The following is a 25962-nucleotide window of genomic DNA, read 5'->3' as shown; positions in this document are numbered from 1 at the left end:
AGCTGGAGCTGGTGCACTGAGCGAGGGGGGAGAGCGACCGAGAAGCACAAGTGTAAAATACATAAGAGAAGTTCTCTTTATACCAGAACAGAAATCCAGATTTTTTTGTTCATTTGCAGCCCAGATCTGGTCTTCACCTAAACAGGGAACATCATATGGTATTGTTAGTAAAGCAGTGATCCAAAAGAACAAAAGTCACTTTCATAATTTGAACAACTTGAGGTGATTAACAGGAAGTGTCTCATGTCTACTGAGAACATGTGTTGAAGTATTGTGTAACATATCCCCTTTAAAATGACATCACCGTTGAAGCTGCTTTTAAAATAGTGAGCGTGAGAAAATATAATGCTCTTGTTTTGTTGTAATGCAGTTCTAAAAAGACTGTCCTTTTCTTTTCATTCATACTGTATGCTCTGTTACAAGCTGTTCATTGCCAACATTTTGTTTCTTTTATTTTCCTATTTGTCCCATCGTTTAACTGTATTATTTATCAATTGCGTTCTGTATTATTTTTTTTTTTGCATACTGTATGTTTTTCTTGCTTTCTTCGACAATTTCTAATTTCATCCATCTCCTATTCCACATGTTTGTATTATTCAACAAGTTCTTTTGATTTAGAGTGACTGATCTGACACACTGTTCCACATGTGGCTCTGCTTCCTGAACGGGGGTTTCCGCTCCAAAATGCAGCTTTATACGCCTTTCATCTTCTTGTAAAGATGTAATTATCAGAAACATGTCTTCAGATATTACAGATAAACGAAAAAATGAACCCAGATCTCCCACACCAAGTTATGTGTCATATCCACTGCGCCATTAGTCGACGTAAAAGGGGCGTTTTTTTATGGCCGTTTTTTTCCTCTAGAAGTATGCCGAATGAACTATTAGCAGTTCCTCTTGGCGGTACACCCATGGGTGAACAGACAAACACCACTGGTTTACTTTGATACGGAAGAAAACTTAAAAACGCCATGATTCTCAGGCAGGTCTCGGATTTATAATGAGCGTCTTTTTTCTGTGATTTCTTATTAGTATTTGTCGTTGATATGTTGTATCATATATAGCTCGGAAGCTCACTGCATTGTAACTATTTTAAAATGCATTTATTTAATGTCCGGGAATGTTTTCTTTATTTTATTTTCTATTTCTAATAGGCGCGCCTGGCAGGCCCAGCGTCAGCGTCAGGCCTGGATAGGCCCGGGCCTACCCAATCAGAAAAGGGTGCACCCCCCCACACCCCCAATTCCATTTCTGGACCATCAGTGTGGGCGGGGATGACCTTTGACAAAATGTTTGGAAAGTGCTTGTCCGTGCTGCGCTCTCTGTCCGGTTTTGTGGTGAAATTAAACGAATTGTGCACGAAGAAAGTGAGGATTTGGTCCTCTTAAATGGAGCTAAAGCAGCAGGGAAACACCTCCTGTTCTGTTCTATAGATGTTCTGACAGACCAAACCAAGATATAAATATGGTCGCTGACAGACTTCCATTGACATCTTGCTGAGAGACTGTTTCCTGGGAGGAAAGGCCAAAGTCATCAATGAAGAGTTTACTGTCACTGAGCTGACAGATTGGTTGGATTACATCATCTCCATTATCAACTCCAAACCACGCCACGTGCACCTTGATGGAGGATCACAGCGTCACGGTAAGATAAACGCTACTTCTACGCCCGCCGTGGCCGTTGGATGATAATAAATATGCTGCATCATTAATAATGACACTATGTTGCCTTAGCATGTAGACTAGTTCATGGTGTTCTGCTTCTGTGCGGTGGTGTGAGATTGAGTTGTTAAGGAGTCGCTGTCTTTGTTCTCTGTATGTTTTATTATAGGAGAGTTTATCACAGCCAGGTATGTCGAGGCTGCGGCTATCGAGGGCCTCAGTACATTTATTTATAATAGCAGGACGATCATGGGAAATGTAGACTTTGAAAAACATAACAAGAAGAACTTTGATACCTATCCATTTTTTTCATAGGCTTTTATGGTTTATATCGGCTAGCACGTTTAGCCAGATGCTTAGTAAATAAAAATAAGTGACTTGACAAATAACTTCATAGAAACTGACTCAACTCTAAACCTAGTTTGTATATTTACCTCCTCAGCATGGTCTGATTTTAATATTGTGCAAAATGTGTGTCCTCCCCCAGGGAAGTTTTCAGCGTCAAAGACTTCATTTCCTGGATTTTGATACACTTTAATGCACAAATTCACAGCTTAAATACCTTTACCTATGCAAAGAAAAAAAAAAACATGACAATTCAAAATATGTCAAATATGATGGAAAGTAGGCTATGTTATTAGCCTATGTCATTGCGCGTTTTTAAGTGGGAGATTCACGCGCAGCCTACAGTCTTTAAGTTAAGTTATTCCTTTTAGCAGTTATTCATGTTGGCAATTTTATATTCTAAAGTCTTTTATTTTATTTAGTGTTTGAGAGGAAATTAGGCGTAACTACCTCCACACACACACACACACACACACACACACACACACACACACACACACACACAATCATGAACAAACGATTATAAAACCATTTCAATATCTAAATCAGATTTATTGGCAAAGATAATAAAGCAAGCGACTACAAGGCAAAGCAATAGTAAGGTAAAAACTACAACTACAAAAGTTTGAATACTCATGTCAGTGTTTCTCAAACGGGGGTACGTGTACAATAGGCTACTGCAGGGGATACGTGAAATTCCTTTTAATAGCCTATGTTAATTTAAAAAAAATATCAGTATCATGCATAATTCCATGAAAACTTATACTATTATAATAAATTAATTTAGTCATGGATTTTAAATATTTGAAGTAGCATTTGAGTGTCTTTCAGTTACAAAGTTGTTGTGCAGCGCTGTAATGTATAGGCTACCTCTATATATACCAAAAAATGCTTTGGGGGGTCCTTGGCTCAGAGAATATTTCCCAGGGGGTACATTATTATAAAAAGTTTGAGAACCACTGCTCTATGTCATCAGTTGCAACAACCTAAAACACACTCATTGACCATTTGCATTAGGCCGCAGACTGCCGTTAACGTGAGAGCCAGGAGGGCATGGCTCAGTGAGGGGTTGCAGCTCCACATCTGTCCCATCTGTCGGAGTCGGACATGTTCCTCCACCGGGTCCAGATGGGACATTTGGTTTCCAGAATCTCAGCCACAACCAACAACAGAAAAAGACAAGTGCCATCAAAACCACAGCTAGTAGAATGCAGACAACGGTCCAAGTTATCATCTCTTTCTGCGTCAGCTACAGAGGGGGAACAAGAGAAAAAGAAAAGCGAGGAATTAAATTAAATGCCGAATCTGTAGGACACTATAATGACACTGAAAGTTGGCAGGTGACCAACGTCACAAGACTATAGCCTAATTCTTACAGTTCTCAGTTTGTTGAAATGCAACTTTGTCTCCCAGAATATTATTAATAGCTAATACAAAACTAGGCAACAGAGCTATACAGAGAAGGACCGATATACTACGCTCTTCCATTGTGTGTCTATCCTGTGTGTATTTAAGCAACTGCGTTATATAACTTATATTTTTATCTTTATTTGTACATAGGCTATTACTTATCTTTTAAAAAAAATCTTATTTGTAGGCCTATATATTATCTTTCTTTATCTTTATTTGTATATATTTCTTCTCTTCTATATTATACTTGTACGTGTCCTTATTGCCTCGTGGGTCGGAGAGAAAGGTAGGCTATTTTCAATTCCTGTCTGGCACCTATTGCAGAATTCACAATAAAGTTGACTTGACTAGAAAATTGATAATGTTTTTAGACACATTTTTTGACGCTTTTTTCAACATTTTTTTTGGCGTTTTTTTCGACGTTTTTGTACCTTTTTGTAAACATTATCGCCTTGTTTGACGCTTTTTTTCTGCTGTTTTCGAGCCTTTCAATGCATTTTGTCGCTTTTTAAAATGTTTTTGGCGCTTCTGTCACTTTTTTAGTCATTTCTTTGAACGTTTTTTGACTTTTTTTTTTTTTTTAAAAAACATGTTAATTGTGCATGCATTGAACCATCCATGTTATTTTTGGGCCAAATTTCTGATATAGAAAACTTTGAAAAGGGGTCAGACTTGACCTGAGGACAACAGGAGAGTTAAGCAGAGATCTCTGCTCACAAAATAGTTGTCTTTCATAAACAAATTATTCTCACACGATTATCTGTGTGACAAAACACGTTAGGTAACTTTACACTCTGGTCGAGAGGGGAGGGGTGTTTGTGGCAAAATGATCTGTAGGACACTATAATGACACTGAAAGTTGACAGGTGACCAACGTCACATGACTATAATGCATGAGTTATTTTCAGATAAACTCAGTCTACCCTTTCATTAATCCCCAATGTATGTTCCCAATGTTCATTATATAAAAGTGGATGTTGTTAATGTTATCACTGTCAGTGTTCAGATTGCTAAATGTATCTTCCATCCATTACTTTTAGCAAATTATTTCAACTGTTTAGTTGTCCTACTTTTAGCTTAAAAGAAGATTATAAGAACAAATGCTAAATATCACTGCATCACAACCAAAGGAGTTAACTTATGGAACAGCTGCAGTGAAGAGATGAAATCATGTACAACAATGAGCAATTTTAAGAGACTATTTAAAATGAATATACTGAATGGGATACGAAAAGGACTTGAGGTGATAGTATTGTATACTGACTGTATGGTTCCTAGGTTTATATACTAAGTCTAGTCTGGATGGGTTGTTATTCGGTTTGATGTAGATAGAAGGAAACAAAGAAGATAGATGGAAAAGAAAAAGTGTGTGTGTGTGTGTGTGTGTGTGTGTGTGTGTGTGTGTGTGTGTGTGTGTGTGGGTGGCATGCGCGCGTGTATGTTTATGTGTGTAGGCAGATATATGGCATGTATGTAAACATGTAGCATCAAATTGTCTTGTATTTAACTAAAGTATAAAAATAGAAAAAGGGGGTAGGACCAGAAAAGTATTTTTTTTAACTTCTTCCTACTCCTTTTTGAACATGGGGATTTCTTATTTGAATCACTTAAAATAATTTTGGAAGATTGTGCTGAGATGTATGTATGTATATATTTAAACATGTTAATAAAATAAACTAAAAACTAAACAAACTTTAAACTGAGTACCTGCTTAAACTTGTGCACTCACTTGCTAACTAGTTTTCACTCATTCTTAATATCACTGCAACATCTGGTGTTCAGTGGTATATTCTTTTCATCAAATCATAATCTTTTTTTTCCAGTGGGCACTTGATGTTGAAAAGACATCAAATCAACATCAAACATCGACATCAAAAAACAGGTCAAAAATGCAAATCAAACTGATATCAAAAACTTGATGTTCATTTGACATCAACACACTGTCCTATTCTTGACCACCAAAATAACGACACAAACGTAATAAAATGTTAGAAAATGAGTATTTAATCTAAAAATGCAAAAATACAAACAAACTAAAAGTATATACTCTGGACTATGATGGGGGGAAAAAAAAGAAATAGATGATAGGCCTATGGATGAATACTACCTATTCTGAATGTAAACACAGTTCAACTGCTGTCTGCCTTTTTGGCATATCCCGTACCGCAGCTGCTGGAGGATGAAAGCGGGCAAACTCCAGAGCGTCCTGTTTGGAGAGTTGCAGGGTCGTGATGCAACATACAAAGAGGCCCAATGACTTTTTACTTTAATATAATGAATTGGTTAAAAATAAAGCAACATCCCAGAGATATTGATTTCATTACATTTTTCTTATTAGGTAAAGATCTACTAAAATAAAGTGTAAACAGAGCTGTGTAACACTGCAACATTATTTTAATCAAATGAAAATAGGTCAAGTTAAACTTATATACTCTATAACAGTAGATTTATCAAAAGCAAGACTTAAGACAAAGAGGCGTTTGGCACAAACAGCCAGTAGAGCTGCTATAGCTGCTGCTGCTGTCATTTTATTAAAACTATTTTGTTCTCAGCATCATAACAAATAACACCTGCTAATAAAATGTCTGAGGTCTTAAACTTGTTAAACAATGCCTGTTTATTACAAGACATCAGGAAGGAATTTGAAAACAATTTTAAGGAAGGATAACTGGGTGTGGTACACAAAACCGTCTAATTATAGATAGACAGAGGGGATTAAAAGAGAACAAATGTGTTAGAGATGGAGTATTCAGTAACAACGGAGACAACAAAGAAACAGGCATGGTACCCAACTAGTTAATAAAGGGCTAGGCAATATGGAGAAAATCAAGTATCACAATATTCTTGACCAAATACCTCGATATCGATACCGCAATGATATTGTAGTTTTGACTATTGGTGCTTTCACAAAATATTTACACGAGATTTTTGATAAATGATCATCAGTAATGTGGCTATAATGACTAAGTGGGTAAAGGCAAATAATAGAACAGTTACAACAGTCTGGTAGGTTCAGAAAATGACATCACTTTACTGTAATGCAGCCTTTAAAACCAGGAAAAGACAACACTTATGCCATATTACGATATCCAAAATCTAAGACGATATCTAGTCTCATATCACGATATCGATATAATATCGATATATTGCCCAGCTCTAGTTCATACTTTACTAATAACAGTACTTACTCTTGGGAGATGAATCTTAATGTTTATGATATTTTGGATAAGTCAAACTCAGCTGACCATGAACCAAATAGTAAATTCTACTGCCGGTGGCAAAAAAAAGTTTTTTTGCTACCTATTCTGAATCTGAACACAGATCAACTGCTGTCTGGCCCTTTTGGCGTCCCATACCCCCATGTCTGTCAGGAGCAGACCGGAGAAAGTTCTTCATGTGTTTTTTGATATCAGCCTCTGATGATGCTGGGTTGGACTGCTGTACAGCACCTAAATGAAGATGGAGCAAGACTCGTTTTAAGACATTATAAAGTACAGCATTAACTTAAAATTTTCAGCAACCATCACTCATACTAGTATAGCAATCCACCATTAATAAAACTCTCTAAACAAGCACACCAGTGATCATCACTATTTTTTCCAAGTGACCCAAGTGAGAATGAATAGTGTAGCGGAGTTGAGTAGGCTATTTCTTATGTATTGCCGTTGTGCATCTGCAGTGTCTAAAAAGCTTTGTGCGCAATGAGTAAAGGCTGACCTATGTAGACCCTACATCCTCTAATCATACTAGAAAAGTGATTTAGTATTACATACTGTACATACCGATTATAACTCGGCAGAGCCGTCTTGTGCCATCCATGTTCATCATGGCCATCATCCTGTTGGTAAGAACTCTGCCAATAGAAAAAAGACAACCAAGTGAAATCAGTAACCAGTATTTGTTTAGTTGAATGAACAATACAATCTACAGTTTCTGAAGAAATTATGAAGTTTCATTTACCTTTTCATCATATTTTTCACACAGTCCTCAAGGTCTGCACCCCCAATCTTGACCAGCCGAGACATCTGAAAACATTTTTTAAAAAATTTACAATTTCGCCCTATCAGGAACACCGATAACAGTATTACTATTGACCTGGCATAGTTAAACTGACCATCATATTCTTCTTTCCTTCATCAGCCAGTTGCCCTTCCAAATTTTTGAGCTCACGCCTGCTGTTCATCTTCTCCAGGTTGAACTGAGAGTCTGGGGGCTCACAGTTTTGGCCCACCTGGGACAGCTTTTCGCGTATATCGGCCAGCAGATAGAGGACCCGTCTTTGGAACTCTGAAGGTCAAATCGGAATGAAAAAAAATATTTGTTCCATTTGCAACACCACCACTATTAGTAAGAAAATAAGGAGGTATACTTACTTACATTATTTAATGGGAATAGGTCACTACCCTCTCGGTGCTGGTTCCCACACGTGAAGTGTGGGACCACAGATTAGAAAAGCGGGAGGGCTGGTGTGGAGAGCTCTGGCGCGGCGAATGGGACCACTGGTGTAGTGGTCCCATCCAGTGGTGTGGTGGAGAGCGGGGATCTCTGGCGCAGAGAGCGGAAACGCTGGTGTGAAGTGCTGTGGTGCAGAGAATGGGACTGCTGGTGTGGAGTGCTGTGGCGTGGAGAGCGGGAGCTCTGGAGCAGAGTGTGAGAGACGTGGGGGGGACTGCCGGACCTGGATCTAGAAGTATTTTCTCTTGACCCTGATGCTTGGACTGACTTTTGCCGAACCCTTGGTGCTTTTGGCAAGGACGGACCTGATGGATGAAAGACATCCAAATGGAGTGTATTTTGTATTATATTGAGTATTGAAAAACTGTGCCACTTGGCACCGACCGAATTCTGTCCACCCAACAGAGTATCGTTTTTTTAAATTTCTTTTAAAAAGTGCCAAACTTTCGAAAATATGTATAAAAGTTAACCGTTTGCTTACTGTGTTGTGATTGTGCTTCCACACACCGCTTCCACACATTACATACAGCTCCAGCACCATCTAGACTGCTTTCATCCTCACCGTTATTACAATGCATAGTGTCACAATATATAATATCCTCCAGCACCAGAAAATGGGGACCTGTCTATATTGTGCACTTGTTCTATACCTAAGATAAACCCTGGGTATTTTTTCTTCTTCGATACCCTCCTGACAGGACTGGATTCTTCCTCACTTAGCTCTGCAGTTGTTGTTTAGTCGAATGCTTCACACACTTCCCGCTTCACTAAAGTAAATGGACAACAGGCATGCTTTTAATAACTAACTTGATTTGAGTAGTAGAAAAACACAGATTTAGCTTTTAAAAATTGATAACTTACTTGATTTTGATGAGAGAGAGAGAGAGAGAGAGAGAGAGAGAGAGAGAGAGAGAGAGAGAGAGAGAGAGAGAGAGAGAGAGAGAGAGAGAGAGAGAGAGAGAGAGAGAGAGAGAGAGAGAGAGAGAGAGAGAGAGAGAGAGAGAGAGAGAGAGAGAGAGAGAGAGAGAGAGAGAGAGAGAGAGAGAGAGAGAGAGAGAGAGAGAGAGAGAGAGAGGAGAGAGAGAGAGAGAGAGAGAGAGAGAGAGAGAGAGAGAGAGAGAGAGAGAGAGAGAGAGAGAGAGAGAGAGAGAGAGAGAGAGAGAGAGAGAGAGAGAGAGAGAGAGATTAAAAAAAAAAAAAGTGCCAAACTTTCGAAAATATGTATAAAAGTTAACCGTTTGCTTACTGTGTTGTGATTGTGCTTCATATTACAATGCATAGTGTCGCAATATATAATATCCTCCAGCACCAGAAAATGGGTAACTTTTTCCAGCTGCTTGCTGGCTGTCTCATCTCTTTGGCTCTTTCCCTTTTAGCCACCAAACATTGTTTGACTGACCGCATAGCGAAGCTGGATGAGGAGGCAGGAAAGTCCTCATTACAGCTTTTTTTTTTTTAAGAAGACTGACCGCATAGCGGAGGAGGAGGCTTTTTTAAGAAGACCTGTGAAGAATAATTTCTGCATGTTTCTGCTTAGGGCAGCACAAGGGCAACAACATCCTAATTCACATCTTTCCAAAATGGCAATGTCAAGAACATGGCTGCTATTGGCACTAATGTTCCTTATTCCTGTCCAAGTTTTGGATGTATTTGCCAAATTGGGAGGCTCTGATCTAGCCTCTGTAGAACCTGGGACTGAGGAACATCAACTGGAGGGTCAATGTGCCAGCATTACCTTCGCACAAGATCCGGATCAAAAGATTCTGACAAATCCGGATCAGATGACCATAGCGATGACCATACTACCTGTAAGTAGCCCTCTCTTCTAACAAAAGCCCACCTGCACTAACATTTGTAATCAGACACACACATGAACTTCATAGGCTAAATAAATAGCTAATGTGCAGTGAGAGAGTGCGCATCTTTAGCAGACTTCAGACAGTGTAGGCTACATGTGGATTCAGCTGAGATAGGCTGAAGAAATGATAGAGGAGATTGGATTGGTTGAGAGATTCATTCAATTCACAAATTGAGTTATTATTTTGCAGTCTACACAGTGCTCTGTAAAATGTCAAAGTTATAAGTCAGTTTCAACATAGGCGCTATGAATGGTTCATTGATCATCCTTTTGACGTGTAACAGGCTAGTAAGGTTTGAGATTTTATGAGGAGAGTTTAAAAGTAACACGAGACTCATTTATCAACATAAATGCTTTTCTTTTTCTGTGTTGGGAGACTACTCATACAGTATTCACTCATTGCATGATCGGTAGGTTAATGTGAAATCTTCAATCATTTCAACACATTGTCATGCACCTCAGCTAGAAAGGCCGACCTATATCACACAAAAGTGACAAAAAAAACCCATCAAAAACATCGCCAAAGGTGACAAAAACTTGTTTAAAAAAGTGAGAAAAAAATACATTTGAAAAATTGACAAAAACATCATAAAAAAAATGAATGAAAGAATGTGACAAAACACAAAGTTGCATGGTCGACGGAAAGCAGGGCTGGACTGGGACAAAAAATCGGCCCTGGCATTTTTGGCCGAGGCGGTCCACACCCACCGTGATTGGGTAGTCCTCTTCAAATATCATTCTATATGAGTTGCCTAGTGTTCTGCGTTCATGTGATAGTTTTGGATCCTTCAAGAGCGGTCTCAAGACTTACACTTAGGCTAAATAATTAATTAATTCTTAGAGTTATTTGTGTATTTATGGTATTTGTTTATTTTTTTAATTATTGATATTTAATATATTGCCATTATTGCTGTTATTACTATTTTGCTTAATATTGGCTTAGCAACTTTTAAAAACTGTTTACTGTTCATTTTAACTATTGTAAGATTCATATTTTGTCGCTTTGGACAAAAGTGTCTGCTAAATACAATAACCATAACCCTTCCCAAAAGCTACAATAAAGCTCAGAGTAGTAGGCTATATGCCCTGGAAAAGAGCACCAATACAAGAGAAGCTAATTAAGCAATTCAAGGAACACTGATGCTTGTTTTAACACTGATTTTATAGATCCAGCCTCCCTCCCTTCCTGAGAGTCCCTGTTAATTTGCCTACTCCTAACCACGTCGTCATCTACTGTTGACGTGTTGCTATTTTTCATTGAAGAGGCAAAATCAAAGCATGGAAATAACTTTAACTTAACTTTAACTTAATAACGAAATAACACTTTCCCTCACTGCACGACTAGGGCACACAGTTCCTGTGGGTTTATGGACCTTGATGTTGTCACGCACCGTGTCTCTCATCGACAGTTCTTTATGTGGTTGAGTGGGCACAACTGACGATGCTACCGTGTTTATTAAGGGCGTGTCTATGGCTGTGGTAGTCAGGCTCATGTGTGGCCATCTCAACAATGATTCAGATTTATAAACACTAAATCATGGCTACACAGCTTTTTCTAACAAAAAGAATGCGTAGGAATTCTTCTGTCTTTACTTCTGTCTTTATGCTTATATAAGCTACACAGTTTCAGTCGTGAATCTGCAGAGTTTCATGCTTGCGGCCCCAAGAGTCTGAATGTAACTGTTTCCTCTGTCTCTTGTCCTCCTCTGTATAGCCATCAGAGAGAACCACTGAAGAGCAAGAGATGGGAGATTCCAGTGTCGACGTAACAGCAACTGACATTGCAGTAGGTTGAATGAAAAAAAACGGCCTGATATAATGTAATACTTCTAGGAAAGATCAAACATCTTCATATTCTCTCAGATTGTTCAGTGGGACCTGAAGTACACATAACAAACATGATGGCAGGACAGATCTGTGCATTTTAGGCTGGGATGGGGGATACGTTTTGTTATACAGGCTACATTACCTTTGCATTAAAGAAGGTTATATATTTTGGTAGACTGCATGCCCAGCAGCATGGTGGTACAATTACACTGAAGGACAATGTCATAAAAGTCTAACTGCGTCATATAAATGCAATAGGCCAACATTAGTATCATGATGGTTGTTAGTAAGTCTGAATTGAACTAACTTCATGTTTGCGTGTTCCTCCTCTGTCTCTCAGAGAACCAGTGAAGATCAAGAGATGGGAGCTTGTACCAGTGTCGGCATGACGGCAACCGTGTGGATTTTGTTTCTGTCTCTTCGTTGGTGGCTGAATCAACGGGACCGTTGATGTCTTGGTGGTGGAGAGGAGAGACACAGGCCTTCAAGGCTAGATTTTTATATTGGGCTACTGATGGAGAGCTGGGGTTTTGATCACATTATGTGTCATAAGTATGATCATACCGTACATTAAATAAAGTGCGCTAGTATCTACTTTTGTGTCTTTGATTCTGTATGTGTTAGAGAGCCAGGATATCTCACCTCTTGTCCTACTTGTAGAACATCTTATCAGCTGAATACTTCTCTTGAAAGTTAAATCAAAATGTCATTGCAATTGAAACCTGCAACATAAATAGTTGCAAGGAAATTAAAAAAAAGGGGTGCAATTACAAAAACAATTTTTTAACCATCATAGGCCTATTTGTCTCGAACAATTACAAAAACATAATTATATGGCACATGTATTATGTCTATTAGGTCTACTTCTGAAATCCATTTTTTAAATATTTACTTTCCAAAATAAATATATCAGAAAAAGGGATGGGAAAGTGTTCATATATTACAGCGGTAACACTGATCATATTTACATAAACTACATATGAAATTGTCTTTACTATAGCAACAAAACTAATATTCTTTCAAAGTCAAAAACCTATGAAATCCAAGATTATTAAAGTTAAAACAATAGTACCAGGAATATTCTCATAAAACAAAATAACCTACTTGTGTATTGTGGAAGACGAGTCAGAAGATTAGAGTCAGGTCATTCCAATAGGTTAGTTTTAGTGGTACTTCCTGCCATAACCCCTCCCTCTATGACAGTGCAGAGTGCATTTTAGATAAAGTGCTATTTTAGGATGGCAAGAAAGAAAACCTCAACTGTGTGTGTGTGTGTGTGTGTGTGTGTGTGTCGGTCTCTCCGTGTGCCCTGATCGCGTGTCTATCTCGCTATGACGTGTTGTCGCCATAGCGACTGCAAGCAACGGTGACTGTGTTGAAAGCGCAACTTTTCAAGCTGAAGCCAAGAAGCGCTCTACCTTAGGCTACATTCAAGTTAAAGTGGTGTGAGAAGGGGTTCAACTGAAGGACTCAGCTCTATTAACCTTGCATTATAGTGCTTAGCCTACATGTTTTGGGGATGAGTCTAATGTGCTGGTGTTTCTGGTTACATGCTACAAGGTGTAAAGGGGAATCTAACTCCATAACGGAGTGAATACGTTTGCCTAAGGTCAAAGAAAAAGACAACATAAGTTCAAGTACTCCTCCACGACTCCTCCAAATCACACAGAACTCAGATGGGATGAGTTATATTTTGAATGTGCACAAAGTTTTGAACATGAGCAGAAATCTTCCTCAACGCATCTGTAATATTACAGTCCAGGGCTTTATTCATTCATTAAAATGAATGAATGTAGCCTATCATTGAGGTCAATAATTGTCATATGCACATTTAAGGAGGCTACTTCCTCAACAAAAGACGCAAAAGAGGAGGGAGGAGTAAATGATGCCTAGGCATGTGGTGACTCAGATAGAATTAGAAAAGTTGATCCAAAGGAGAATAAATAGATGAAAGCAATACAGAATGCCTGAGAGCCTTATTGCAATATATTCCATTATGTTTTTATATTTTGAATTGTCCCTTATGTTTCCCTTTACATAAAGATATTTCCAGCATAAATTGATTCAGAAAAAGTTAGAAATAGGTACATAAAAATTCACCTGAATGCAGGAAATGAAGTGTTTAATGTTCAAAATTTTCTGGGGGACGATCCCCTGACTTTTTAGATTAGCGTTCCTATATTTTAATTCATTTGTTTTACAGATTTTAATTCCAATATTATTTTTTGAGAGAATTACTTCTGCCGAATAGGTGAGAACACCCTTACTCCACACGAAAATCTACACTAATAGGCTGCAAGTAAACAACAAATAATTGTTGTTTTATGTTGTGAGGAATAATAATTATTATAATAATTTGTTTTATTATTTGTAAACCCTGCACTATTTGGAAAGGCTGAAAGGAGTAATAAAACACACACACACACACACACACACACACACACACACACACACACACACACACACACACACACACACCTTGTGACCTGTTTACACATCACACACATCATGAGCAAAAGATGAAAACATGAACATAAGATGAAAAATCTGAATCAATTTATTGGCAAAGCAGGCACAACACGTAGCAATACATAGGCCTAGATAGCTGGAGTAGGTAGCCTAGTGTAAGATAATAAAATATCCTAATTCATACAGTTAGTGTCATCAGCTGTTATTTAAAAAACCCTCATTAGCCATTTCCGTTAACCCTTAAAGGTCCCCCATTGACTTGAGGACCAGTGAAAGGTTGCTCCTCCAAATCCAACTTATTCAGTCTGTCTGTCGGAGGTCTTCCACCACTGGGTCCAGATGAGACATTTGATCTGGAGGATTTCACCCACCAACCGCAGCCAAAGCCTAGGCCTAAGCATGCAGTCAAAATCACAGCTGCTGTTATCAAGAGAATGGTCCCCGTTCCCATCTTGTTCTCTTCAGTGGCTTTCTGAGGAGAGAATACAGGAGCACTTAGTTAATTCGGACATGACAGGAGACAGGCCTAGGCTTTAAAATTCATTTTCTATGGGCCGCCAAATGTAAAAAAAAAAATCACAATTTTATAGTTGGTATATTTTGATTATTTAGCTTAGGCTACTTTCCTCACATTTAGATAGGCCTACTTTTTTTTCTTCTCACATTTGAGACAGAAATTGCTGTAAAGCATGTCGCTACCTCAGAATAATAAGGTTCTATCTGCGTTCAGATCAGTTTTGAGATATTGAGGTTTAAAGTTTTAGCATTGCAAATAGCAAAACTGACAAATGGAGCACATTTCTTTATAGCACCATGATTCAGATTTATAAACACTAAATCATGGCTACACACACAGCCTTTTCTAACAAAAAGAATGCGTAGGAATTCTTCTGTCTTTACTTCTGTCTTTATGCTTATATAAACTACACAGTTTCAGTCGTGAATCTGCACAGTTTCTTGTCTGAATTTAACTATGTATTCTGTGTCTCTTGTCCTCCTCTGTATAGCCATCAGAGAGAACCACTGAAGAGCAAGAGATGGGAGATTCCAGTGTCGACGTAACAGCAACTGACATTGCAGAAGGTTGAATGAAAAAAAACGGCCTGATATAATGTAATACTTCTAGGAAAGATCAAACATCTTCATATTCTCTCAGATTGTTCAGTGGGACCTGAAGTACACATAACAAACATGATGGCAGGACAGATCTGTGCATTTTAGGCTGGGATGGGGGATACGTTTTGTTATACAGGCTACATTACCTTTGCATTAAAGAAGGTTATATATTTTGGTAGACTGCATGCCCAGCAGCATGGTGGTACAATTACACTGAAGGACAATGTCATAAAAGTCTAACTGCGTCATATAAATGCAATAGGCCAACATTAGTATCATGATGGTTGTTAGTAAGTCTGAATTGAACTAACTTCATGTTTGCGTGTTCCTCCTCTGTCTCTCAGAGAACCAGTGAAGATCAAGAGATGGGAGCTTGTACCAGTGTCGGCATGACGGCAACCGTGTGGATTTTGTTTCTGTCTCTTCGTTGGTGGCTGAATCAACGGGACCGTTGATGTCTTGGTGGTGGAGAGGAGAGACACAGGCCTTCAAGGCTAGATTTTTATATTGGGCTACTGATGGAGAGCTGGGGTTTTGATCACATTATGTGTCATAAGTATGATCATACCGTACATTAAATAAAGTGCGCTAGTATCTACTTTTGTGTCTTTGATTCTGTATGTGTTAGAGAGCCAGGATATCTCACCTCTTGTCCTACTTGTAGAACATCTTATCAGCTGAATACTTCTCTTGAAAGTTAAATCTAAATGTCATTGCAATTGAAACCTGCAACATAAATAGTTGCAAGGAAATTAAAAAAAAGGGGTGCAATTACAAAAACAATTTTTTAACCATCATAGGCCTATTTGAGAGAGAGAGAGAGAGAGAGAGAGAGAGAGAGAGAGAGAGAGAGAGAGAGAGAGAGAGATTAAAAAAAAAAAAAAAAAAAAGTGCCAAACTTTCGAAAATATGTATAAAAGTTAACCGTTTGCTTACTGTGTTGTGATTGTGCTTCATATTACAATGCATAGTGTCGCAATATATAATATCCTCCAGCACCAGAAAATGGGTAACTTTTTCCAGCTGCTTGCTGGCTGTCTCATCTCTTTGGCCCTTTCCCTTTTAGCCACCAAACATTGTTTGACTGACCGCATAGCGAAGCTGGATGAGGAGGCAGGAAAGTCCTCATTACAGCTTTTTTTTTTTTAAGAAGACTGACCGCATAGCGGAGGAGGAGGCTTTTTTAAGAAGACCTGTGAAGAATAATTTCTGCATGTTTCTGCTTAGGGCAGCACAAGGGCAACAACATCCTAATTCACATCTTTCCAAAATGGCAATGTCAAGAACATGGCTGCTATTGGCACTAATGTTCCTTATTCCTGTCCAAGTTTTGGATGTATTTGCCAAATTGGGAGGCTCTGATCTAGCCTCTGTAGAACCTGGGACTGAGGAACATCAACTGGAGGGTCAATGTGCCAGCATTACCTTCGCACAAGATCCGGATCAAAAGATTCTGACAAATCCGGATCAGATGACCATAGCGATGACCATACTACCTGTAAGTAGCCCTCTCTTCTAACAAAAGCCCACCTGCACTAACATTTGTAATCAGACACACACATGAACTTCATAGGCTAAATAAATAGCTAATGTGCAGTGAGAGAGTGCGCATCTTTAGCAGACTTCAGACAGTGTAGGCTACATGTGGATTCAGCTGAGATAGGCTGAAGAAATGATAGAGGAGATTGGATTGGTTGAGAGATTCATTCAATTCACAAATTGAGTTATTATTTTGCAGTCTACACAGTGCTCTGTAAAATGTTATAAGTCAGTTTCAACATAGGCGCTATGAATGGTTCATTGATCATCCTTTTGACGTGTAACAGGCTAGTAAGGTTTGAGATTTTATGAGGAGAGTTTAAAAGTAACACGAGACTCATTTATCAACATAAATGCTTTTCTTTTTCTGTGTTGGGAGACTACTCATACAGTATTCACTCATTGCATGATCGGTAGGTTAATGTGAAATCTTCAATCATTTCAACACATTGTCATGCACCTCAGCTAGAAAGGCCGACCTATATCACACAAAAGTGACAAAAAAAACCCATCAAAAACATCGCCAAAGGTGACAAAAACTTGTTTAAAAAAGTGAGAAAAAAATACATTTGAAAAATTGACAAAAACATCATAAAAAAAATGAATGAAAGAATGTGACAAAACACAAAGTTGCATGGTCGACGGAAAGCAGGGCTGGACTGGGACAAAAAATCGGCCCTGGCATTTTTGGCCGAGGCGGTCCACACCCACCGTGATTGGGTAGTCCTCTTCAAATATCATTCTATATGAGTTGCCTAGTGTTCTGCGTTCATGTGATAGTTTTGGATCCTTCAAGAGCGGTCTCAAGACTTACACTTAGGCTAAATAATTAATTAATTCTTAGAGTTATTTGTGTATTTATGGTATTTGTTTATTTTTTTAATTATTGATATTTAATATATTGCCATTATTGCTGTTATTACTATTTTGCTTAATATTGGCTTAGCAACTTTTAAAAACTGTTTACTGTTCATTTTAACTATTGTAAGATTCATATTTTGTCGCTTTGGACAAAAGTGTCTGCTAAATACAATAACCATAACCCTTCCCAAAAGCTACAATAAAGCTCAGAGTAGTAGGCTATATGCCCTGGAAAAGAGCACCAATACAAGAGAAGCTAATTAAGCAATTCAAGGAACACTGATGCTTGTTTTAACACTGATTTTATAGATCCAGCCTCCCTCCCTTCCTGAGAGTCCCTGTTAATTTGCCTACTCCTAACCACGTCGTCATCTACTGTTGACGTGTTGCTATTTTTCATTGAAGAGGCAAAATCAAAGCATGGAAATAACTTTAACTTAACTTTAACTTAATAACGAAATAACACTTTCCCTCACTGCACGACTAGGGCACACAGTTCCTGTGGGTTTATGGACCTTGATGTTGTCACGCACCGTGTCTCTCATCGACAGTTCTTTATGTGGTTGAGCGGGCACAACTGACGATGCTACCGTGTTTATTAAGGGCGTGTCTATGGCTGTGGTAGTCAGGCTCATGTGTGGCCATCTCAACAATGATTCAGATTTATAAACACTAAATCATGGCTACACAGCTTTTTCTAACAAAAAGAATGCGTAGGAATTCTTCTGTCTTTACTTCTGTCTTTATGCTTATATAAGCTACACAGTTTCAGTCGTGAATCTGCAGAGTTTCATGCTTGCGGCCCCAAGAGTCTGAATGTAACTGTTTCCTCTGTGTTTCTGGTTACATGCTACAAGGTGTAAAGGGGAATCTAACTCCATAACGGAGTGAATACGTTTGCCTAAGGTCAAAGAAAAAGACAACATAAGTTCAAGTACTCCTCCACGACTCCTCCAAATCACACAGAACTCAGATGGGATGAGTTATATTTTGAATGTGCACAAAGTTTTGAACATGAGCAGAAATCTTCCTCAACGCATCTGTAATATTACAGTCCAGGGCTTTATTCATTCATTAAAATGAATGAATGTAGCCTATCATTGAGGTCAATAATTGTCATATGCACATTTAAGGAGGCTACTTCCTCAACAAAAGACGCAAAAGAGGAGGGAGGAGTAAATGATGCCTAGGCATGTGGTGACTCAGATAGAATTAGAAAAGTTGATCCAAAGGAGAATAAATAGATGAAAGCAATACAGAATGCCTGAGAGCCTTATTGCAATATATTCCATTATGTTTTTATATTTTGAATTGTCCCTTATGTTTCCCTTTACATAAAGATATTTCCAGCATAAATTGATTCAGAAAAAGTTAGAAATAGGTACATAAAAATTCACCTGAATGCAGGAAATGAAGTGTTTAATGTTCAAAATTTTCTGGGGGACGATCCCCTGACTTTATAGATTAGCGTTCCTATATTTTAATTCATTTGTTTTACAGATTTTAATTCCAATATTAGTTTTTGAGAGAATTACTTCTGCCGAATTTGGTGAGAACACCCTTACTCCACACGAAAATCTACACTAATAGGCTGCAAGTAAACAACAAATAATTGTTGTTTTATGTTGTGAGGAATAATAATTATTATAATAATTTGTTTTATTATTTGTAAACCCTGCACTATTTGGAAAGGCTGAAAGGAGTAATAAAACACACACACACACACACACACACACACACACACACACCTTGTGACCTGTTTACACATCACACACATCATGAGCAAAAGATGAAAACATGAACATAAGATGAAAAATCTGAATCAATTTATTGGCAAAGCAGGCACAACACGTAGCAATACATAGGCCTAGATAGCTGGAGTAGGTAGCCTAGTGTAAGATAATAAAATATCCTAATTCATACAGTTAGTGTCCTCAGCTGTTATTTAAAAAACCCTCATTAGCCATTTCCGTTAACCCTTAAAGGTCCCCCATTGACTTGAGGACCAGTGAAAGGTTGCTCCTCCAAATCCAACTTATTCAGTCTGTCTGTCGGAGGTCTTCCACCACTGGGTCCAGATGAGACATTTGATCTGGAGGATTTCACCCACCAACCGCAGCCAAAGCCTAGGCCTAAGCATGCAGTCAAAATCACAGCTGCTGTTATCAAGAGAATGGTCCCCGTTCCCATCTTGTTCTCTTCAGTGGCTTTCTGAGGAGAGAATACAGGAGCACTTAGTTAATTCGGACATGACAGGAGACAGGCCTAGGCTTTAAAATTCATTTTCTATGGGCCGCCAAATGTAAAAAAAAAAATCACAATTTTATAGTTGGTATATTTTGATTATTTAGCTTAGGCTACTTTCCTCACATTTAGATAGGCCTACTTTTTTTTCTTCTCACATTTGAGACAGAAATTGCTGTAAAGCATGTCGCTACCTCAGAATAATAAGGTTCTATCTGCGTTCAGATCAGTTTTGAGATATTGAGGTTTAAAGTTTTAGCATTGCAAATAGCAAAACTGACAAATGGAGCACATTTCTTTATAGCACCATGATTCAGATTTATAAACACTAAATCATGGCTACACACACAGCCTTTTCTAACAAAAAGAATGCGTAGGAATTCTTCTGTCTTTACTTCTGTCTTTATGCTTATATAAACTACACAGTTTCAGTCGTGAATCTGCACAGTTTCTTGTCTGAATTTAACTATGTATTCTGTGTCTCTTGTCCTCCTCTGTATAGCCATCAGAGAGAACCACTGAAGAGCAAGAGATGGGAGATTCCAGTGTCGACGTAACAGCAACTGACATTGCAGAAGGTTGAATGAAAAAAAACGGCCTGATATAATGTAATACTTCTAGGAAAGATCAAACATCTTCATATTCTCTCAGATTGTTCAGTGGGACCTGAAGTACACATAACAAACATGATGGCAGGACAGATCTGTGCATTTTAGGCTGGGATGGGGGATACGTTTTGTTATACAGGCTACATTACCTTTGCATTAAAGAAGGTTATATATTTTGGTAGACTGCATGCCCAGCAGCATGGTGGTACAATTACACTGAAGGACAATGTCATAAAAGTCTAACTGCGTCATATAAATGCAATAGGCCAACATTAGTATCATGATGGTTGTTAGTAAGTCTGAATTGAACTAACTTCATGTTTGCGTGTTCCTCCTCTGTCTCTCAGAGAACCAGTGAAGATCAAGAGATGGGAGCTTGTACCAGTGTCGGCATGACGGCAACCGTGTGGATTTTGTTTCTGTCTCTTCGTTGGTGGCTGAATCAACGGGACCGTTGATGTCTTGGTGGTGGAGAGGAGAGACACAGGCCTTCAAGGCTAGATTTTTATATTGGGCTACTGATGGAGAGCTGGGGTTTTGATCACATTATGTGTCATAAGTATGATCATACCGTACATTAAATAAAGTGCGCTAGTATCTACTTTTGTGTCTTTGATTCTGTATGTGTTAGAGAGCCAGGATATCTCACCTCTTGTCCTACTTGTAGAACATCTTATCAGCTGAATACTTCTCTTGAAAGTTAAATCAAAATGTCATTGCAATTGAAACCTGCAACATAAATAGTTGCAAGGAAATTAAAAAAAAGGGGTGCAATTACAAAAACAATTTTTTAACCATCATAGGCCTATTTGTCTCGAACAATTACAAAAACATAATTATATGGCACATGTATTATGTCTATTAGGCCTACTTCTGAAATCCATTTTTTAAATATTTACTTTCCAAAATAAATATATCAGAAAAAGGGATGGGAAAGTGTTCATATATTACAGCGGTAACACAGATCATATTTACATAAACTACATATGAAATTGTCTTTACTATAGCAACAAAACTAATATTCTTTCAAAGTCAAAAACCTATGAAATCCAAGATTATTAAAGTTAAAATAATAGTACCAGGAATATTCTCATAAAACAAAATAACCTACTTGTGTATTGTGGAAGACGAGTCAGAAGGTTAGAGTCAGGTCATTCCAATAGGTTAGTTTTAGTGGTACTTCCTGCCATAACCCCTCCCTCTATGACGTGTGCATTTCAGTGACATTTCTGATCTACTCTCAGTCTACCTCTCTTTATGTAAAGTGCAGGGTTGGGTAGTAACGGATTACATGTAATCTGAATTACGTAATCAGATTACAAAAATCAAGTAACTATAATCAGCCCAGATTAAAATAAAAAAAAAAGTCTAATCAGATTACAGTTACATTGTTGAGGATTACCTGATTACATTGTATCATGCAAACAATGCAACTTTTTTATGATAGCCTAACTACCAGAATGTTTTAATTTGACAAGCAGTTAATGCGTTTGTCCACTAGATGTCACTATCATCCAAGTACCTGTGTAGTTTCTTGACAAGAAAAAGGTTCAAATCAACAAGCAAGACCCTTGACTGCCTTGATGAGTTTCTAAAGGTGAGGAGGCTGATTCTTAAATATAACACCATCTTACGGCTCTTCAGCCATGGCGGCAACATCCTTACCACCCAGAGGAACAGCTTGACAGATGAACATTTTGAACAAGTGCTCCTGTTGCGATACAACAGAAAACTTGTTTCTGTGGCCTTTGATTAATGTGCTTTGAAAGATTAGACGTGTTGAGGAAATAATAATAAAAACAATGCCAATATGTTTAAAAAAGAAGATCCGAGCAAACACATACCCTTTCGGGAACGTTCTCTAAAGGTTCTCTGAAGGTAATACCTTTAGGGAACCTTCCCAGAACGTTCCCTAAAGGTAAAATATTTCGGAACCTTCAGCTAACCTTCCTGGAACGTTCTCTTAAAGTTGTTTTTGTTGAACTTTTAAAGAACCTTTAGGGAACGTTCTCTTAAGGTTCTCTTAAGGTTAGTTTTGTAGAACCTTGAAATAACTTCCAGGGAACGTTCCCTAAAGGTTCTCTTAAGGTTAATTTTTTTTACCTTCAGCTAACCTCTGAACGTTCCCTAAAGGTTCTGTAAAGGTTAGTTTTGTAGAACCTTGTCTAAAAAAAAAAAGTTTTCTAAGATATGTTTACACTTATTTTGAGATTTTAAAAAGATATGTTGTGGATATGTTATGAGAAATGTTCAGAGAGAGAAATATGAGAAAAGATAGAAAAATGTTTTAGGAATGTTTTTAGTTTTAAACATTCAATATGATGTGAGAAAAGAGCTAAACGGTTTGATATGAGGATATGTACTGAGAAACGGATATGTTTAGAGTAAAGAAAGTACTTAGTAATAAATGTGTTTTTAGTTAATAACATTTTTAGTTAGTTCACACAGGAATGCTTTCATGAGAGCAAAAAGATTTCTTAGATGTAATGAAAAAAAGAGAAAAATAAAATAGGAATTCATTGATCAATTCTGTGGCGGTGTATTTTACTTAAGGTGCATATTTATTGAAGTGGTCTAAGAGTAATCATAAAGTAATCAGATTACGTTACTGATTACAAAAATTGCCATGTAATTTGTAGTCAGTAATGGATTACATTTCAAAGTAATCTGACCCAACCCTGGTAAAGTGGTATGTTAGGATGGCAAGAATGGAGTGTAGAAAGAAGAGGTCGGCACCACGTCTTGAGTTATACTCAGTAACTTTAATAAACCCTGTTAGTGCGTGTCTGTGTCTCTCTCTTTGTGTGTGTGTGTCTGTGTGTGTGTGTGTGTGTGTGTGTGTGTGTGTGTGTGTATATGTGTAGGCCTTTTTGAGACTATGCATACATTTCTAAGATACCCAGTCTTAACTGAAGAGAGCATCTTTTCAGAGAGACAATTCACTCATTTAACTTCAAAAGGTGTCTGCAGAACTGAGGATACACCAACCCTAACCCTTTTATTGAAAAGGTTGAATAAAATGTTGACATGTATAATAACTTATAGTCTGAACTGAGGAGAATGCTGAGAGTGACATTACATAGACAGTACATAGACTAGACAGCTTTCTTAAAAAGAATGAAGGAATGAATGAATGAAGAAATTATAGAAGGTTTAATGTAATACTGTGTCCCAGGTCTTCAAAGAGCTATGGGAGGTCATTTGGGGTTAAAATCAAGGTGGTGTTGTGCCACATTTGGCCAAAAGATGTCCTCCCACTCTCATTTACTCAGTCACTCACATAGTGTGTGATCTCTCTGCCTTTGGTTGTGGCTCCTTTCCTCAAAGTCTATGTTTTGACCCCTGCAGGTCAGACTCCATCCATGTCCCTCTATGACAGTAATAGACACAATAGCTCTGACTCAACCATTCATACACTCTGTACAAGGCTGTAAAACCACTGGTTGATGTTAACATCAGTGTGAATGACTCAACCATTCACTGTAATTATGGGCCACTGATTTGGGGTGGTGTGTGTGTGTGTGTGTGTGTGTGTGTGTGTGTGTGTGTGTGTGTGTGTGTGTGTGCGTGCGTGCACGTTACACTTTAATTTCCTTTTATGAAGTAGCATTTTTATGTAGTACTTTATTATGTCCGCGAGCACGGTTCTGTCTGTTGTTCTGCATGATAGTAATCCCAATGGCTCAAAGGATAAATCTTTGTCAAGTACCTCCTTTGTGTGTTCAGTCAGAGCAGTGATGAGGCGTCCTGTAGATAATGTCTCAGTTATACACACTGGAGATCATGTGCAAACAAACCAACAGCATGCTGAACAGAAAGAGAACAAAGTTTAAACAGCCAGATAAGGCAATTAAATGATGATGTGGTTTAAAATGTAAATATTAAATAAGGAAATCAGACGTTACAGATGTCTAAAAACAAGGACTAGTAGATTAAGGAATAGCTTCTTTCCCAAAGCAATAACAGTCTTAAATTAAGCAAAAATAATTTTTTATATTTTTTTTATTTACTTAGCACTTTATCCACATTAGAATATATTATCCACTTAGTATGAGAGTGGGCAAGTTGTGTTTTTATGTTATGGTTAGGATGTGCTTGCAGGAAAGATGAGAGAATATGTTTAAATGACAACACCATAAGCCCATCACACACGTCTCTCCCCCTCCAGAAAGCTCAGGTACTTTCCCCATTTTCTACTATAGACATCCAATCTGGCAAACTGTTTAGATGACATCTTTTCAAACGCCGCCACCAGCCCACTCCTGGATTGATGGCACCCCTTTCATTCTTCCATTCCCTTAACATAATCTGTCTGGCTCTCATAAACTAGTCTAGACCCAGCTTCTTATGTGCTTATCCATCCCGCTTAGGACTGACCCATCTCCCAGAACAAATCATCTTGGGTTGAATGGAACCTGGGTCCCTGCAATCTGACATAGGTTATCATGGATCAGTCCAAAATTCCTGGACCTTGCAGGACCACAGGACATGAAGTAATTGGCCGTCCTGTCTTACATTTCCAACAATTTGGTGTGTCTTTCAGACCAAGTCTAAACAATCTGGAGGGAGTCCAATAGAAGCGATAGATAATCTTGAAATGAGTGAGGCACACCCTCACATTGCATGACATAGTTTTAATATTCCTACTGATTCTGTCCCACTCCTCATCATCCAGTGTAATACTCAGATCCCTTTCCCATGTCTTTTTGAGGGCTGTCCAGGCTCCATCCCCCAGGTTCTGCATAAGCATAGAATAATATCCAGAAGCCTCATGACCTTTTCCATATTTCAACAACACCTTATCTAAACATTCCTTTGCCTTCTCGTCTGTAACAGTGATTTCTGTGTCTGTCCCAGTGCGATGGAGAGCCACTCCCTACTCAACCCCAACCTGCAGAGCAGCGAGGGCGTCCTGACCAGCTTCAGGACCACCTGGCAGGAGTTTGTGGAGGATCTGGGCTTCTGGAGGGTCCTGCTGCTGCTGGTGGTCATCGCCCTCCTCTGCCTGGGCATCGCCTATTACGTCAGAGGAAAGGAGTCCTGCCTTTTTTATACCACAACAGAAGTCCAGATTTTTGTTCATTTGCAGCCCAGATCTGGTCTTCATCTTGGTTACCTAAACAGGGAAACATCATATGGTATTGTTAGTAAAGCAGTGATCCAAAAGAACAAAAGTCACTTTCATAATTAGAACAACTTGAGGTGATTAACAGGAAGTGTCTCATGTCTACTGAGAACATGTGTTGAAGTATTGTGTAACATATCCCCTTTAAAATGACATCACCGTTGAAGCTGCTTTTAAAATAGTGAGAGTGAGAAAATATAATGCTCTTGTTTTGTTGTAATGCAGTTCTAAAAAGACTGTCCTTTTCTTTTCATTCATACTGTATGCTCTGTTACAAGCTGTTTATTGCCAACGTGTTGTATCTTTTATTTTCCTATTTGTCCCATCTTTTAAACATGCGTTTGGAACTGTAGCTATATTTGCATTAGTCGATGTAAAAGGGGCGTTTTTTTATGGCCGTTTTTTTCCTCTAGAAGTATGCCGAATGAACTATTAGCAGTTCCT

At 38.3% G+C, this 25962-nt stretch overlaps 1 protein-coding gene and 3 long non-coding RNA genes across 4 annotated transcripts in view; 2 read left to right on the top strand and 2 right to left on the bottom strand.

Annotated features, from left to right (window-relative positions):
• LOC116053176 lies at nt 1-25859 on the top strand. Its single transcript, XR_004105764.1, has 3 exons — nt 1-107; nt 22363-22370; nt 25465-25859. It is a non-coding gene; the product is annotated as an uncharacterized LOC116053176 (long non-coding RNA).
• Nucleotides 1264-12075, top strand: LOC116053178. The gene is made up of 3 exons (XR_004105766.2): nt 1264-1644; nt 11444-11515; nt 11897-12075. It is a non-coding gene; the product is annotated as an uncharacterized LOC116053178 (long non-coding RNA).
• LOC116053175 overlaps nt 2886-25962 on the bottom strand; it is a 34696-nt gene continuing 11619 nt past the window's right edge. The window contains exon 2 of the mRNA XM_031304141.2: nt 2886-3255. Coding sequence (XP_031160001.1) covers nt 3004-3255 — 252 coding nt within the window. The 3' untranslated portion in view covers nt 2886-3003. The remainder of the gene's footprint in view (nt 3256-25962) is intronic.
• LOC116053177 lies at nt 7220-7838 on the bottom strand. The gene is made up of 4 exons (XR_004105765.1): nt 7790-7838; nt 7531-7703; nt 7377-7423; nt 7220-7269 (listed from the first exon to the last, which is right to left on the bottom strand). It is a non-coding gene; the product is annotated as an uncharacterized LOC116053177 (long non-coding RNA).

Source organism: Sander lucioperca, chromosome 17 (genome assembly GCF_008315115.2).
Source record: "Sander lucioperca isolate FBNREF2018 chromosome 17, SLUC_FBN_1.2, whole genome shotgun sequence".
Classification (NCBI taxonomy): Eukaryota; Metazoa; Chordata; class Actinopteri; order Perciformes; family Percidae; genus Sander; species Sander lucioperca.
The sequence above is the reverse complement of the archived record's forward strand: the minus strand, read 5'-3'. Positions and strand labels throughout refer to the sequence as shown.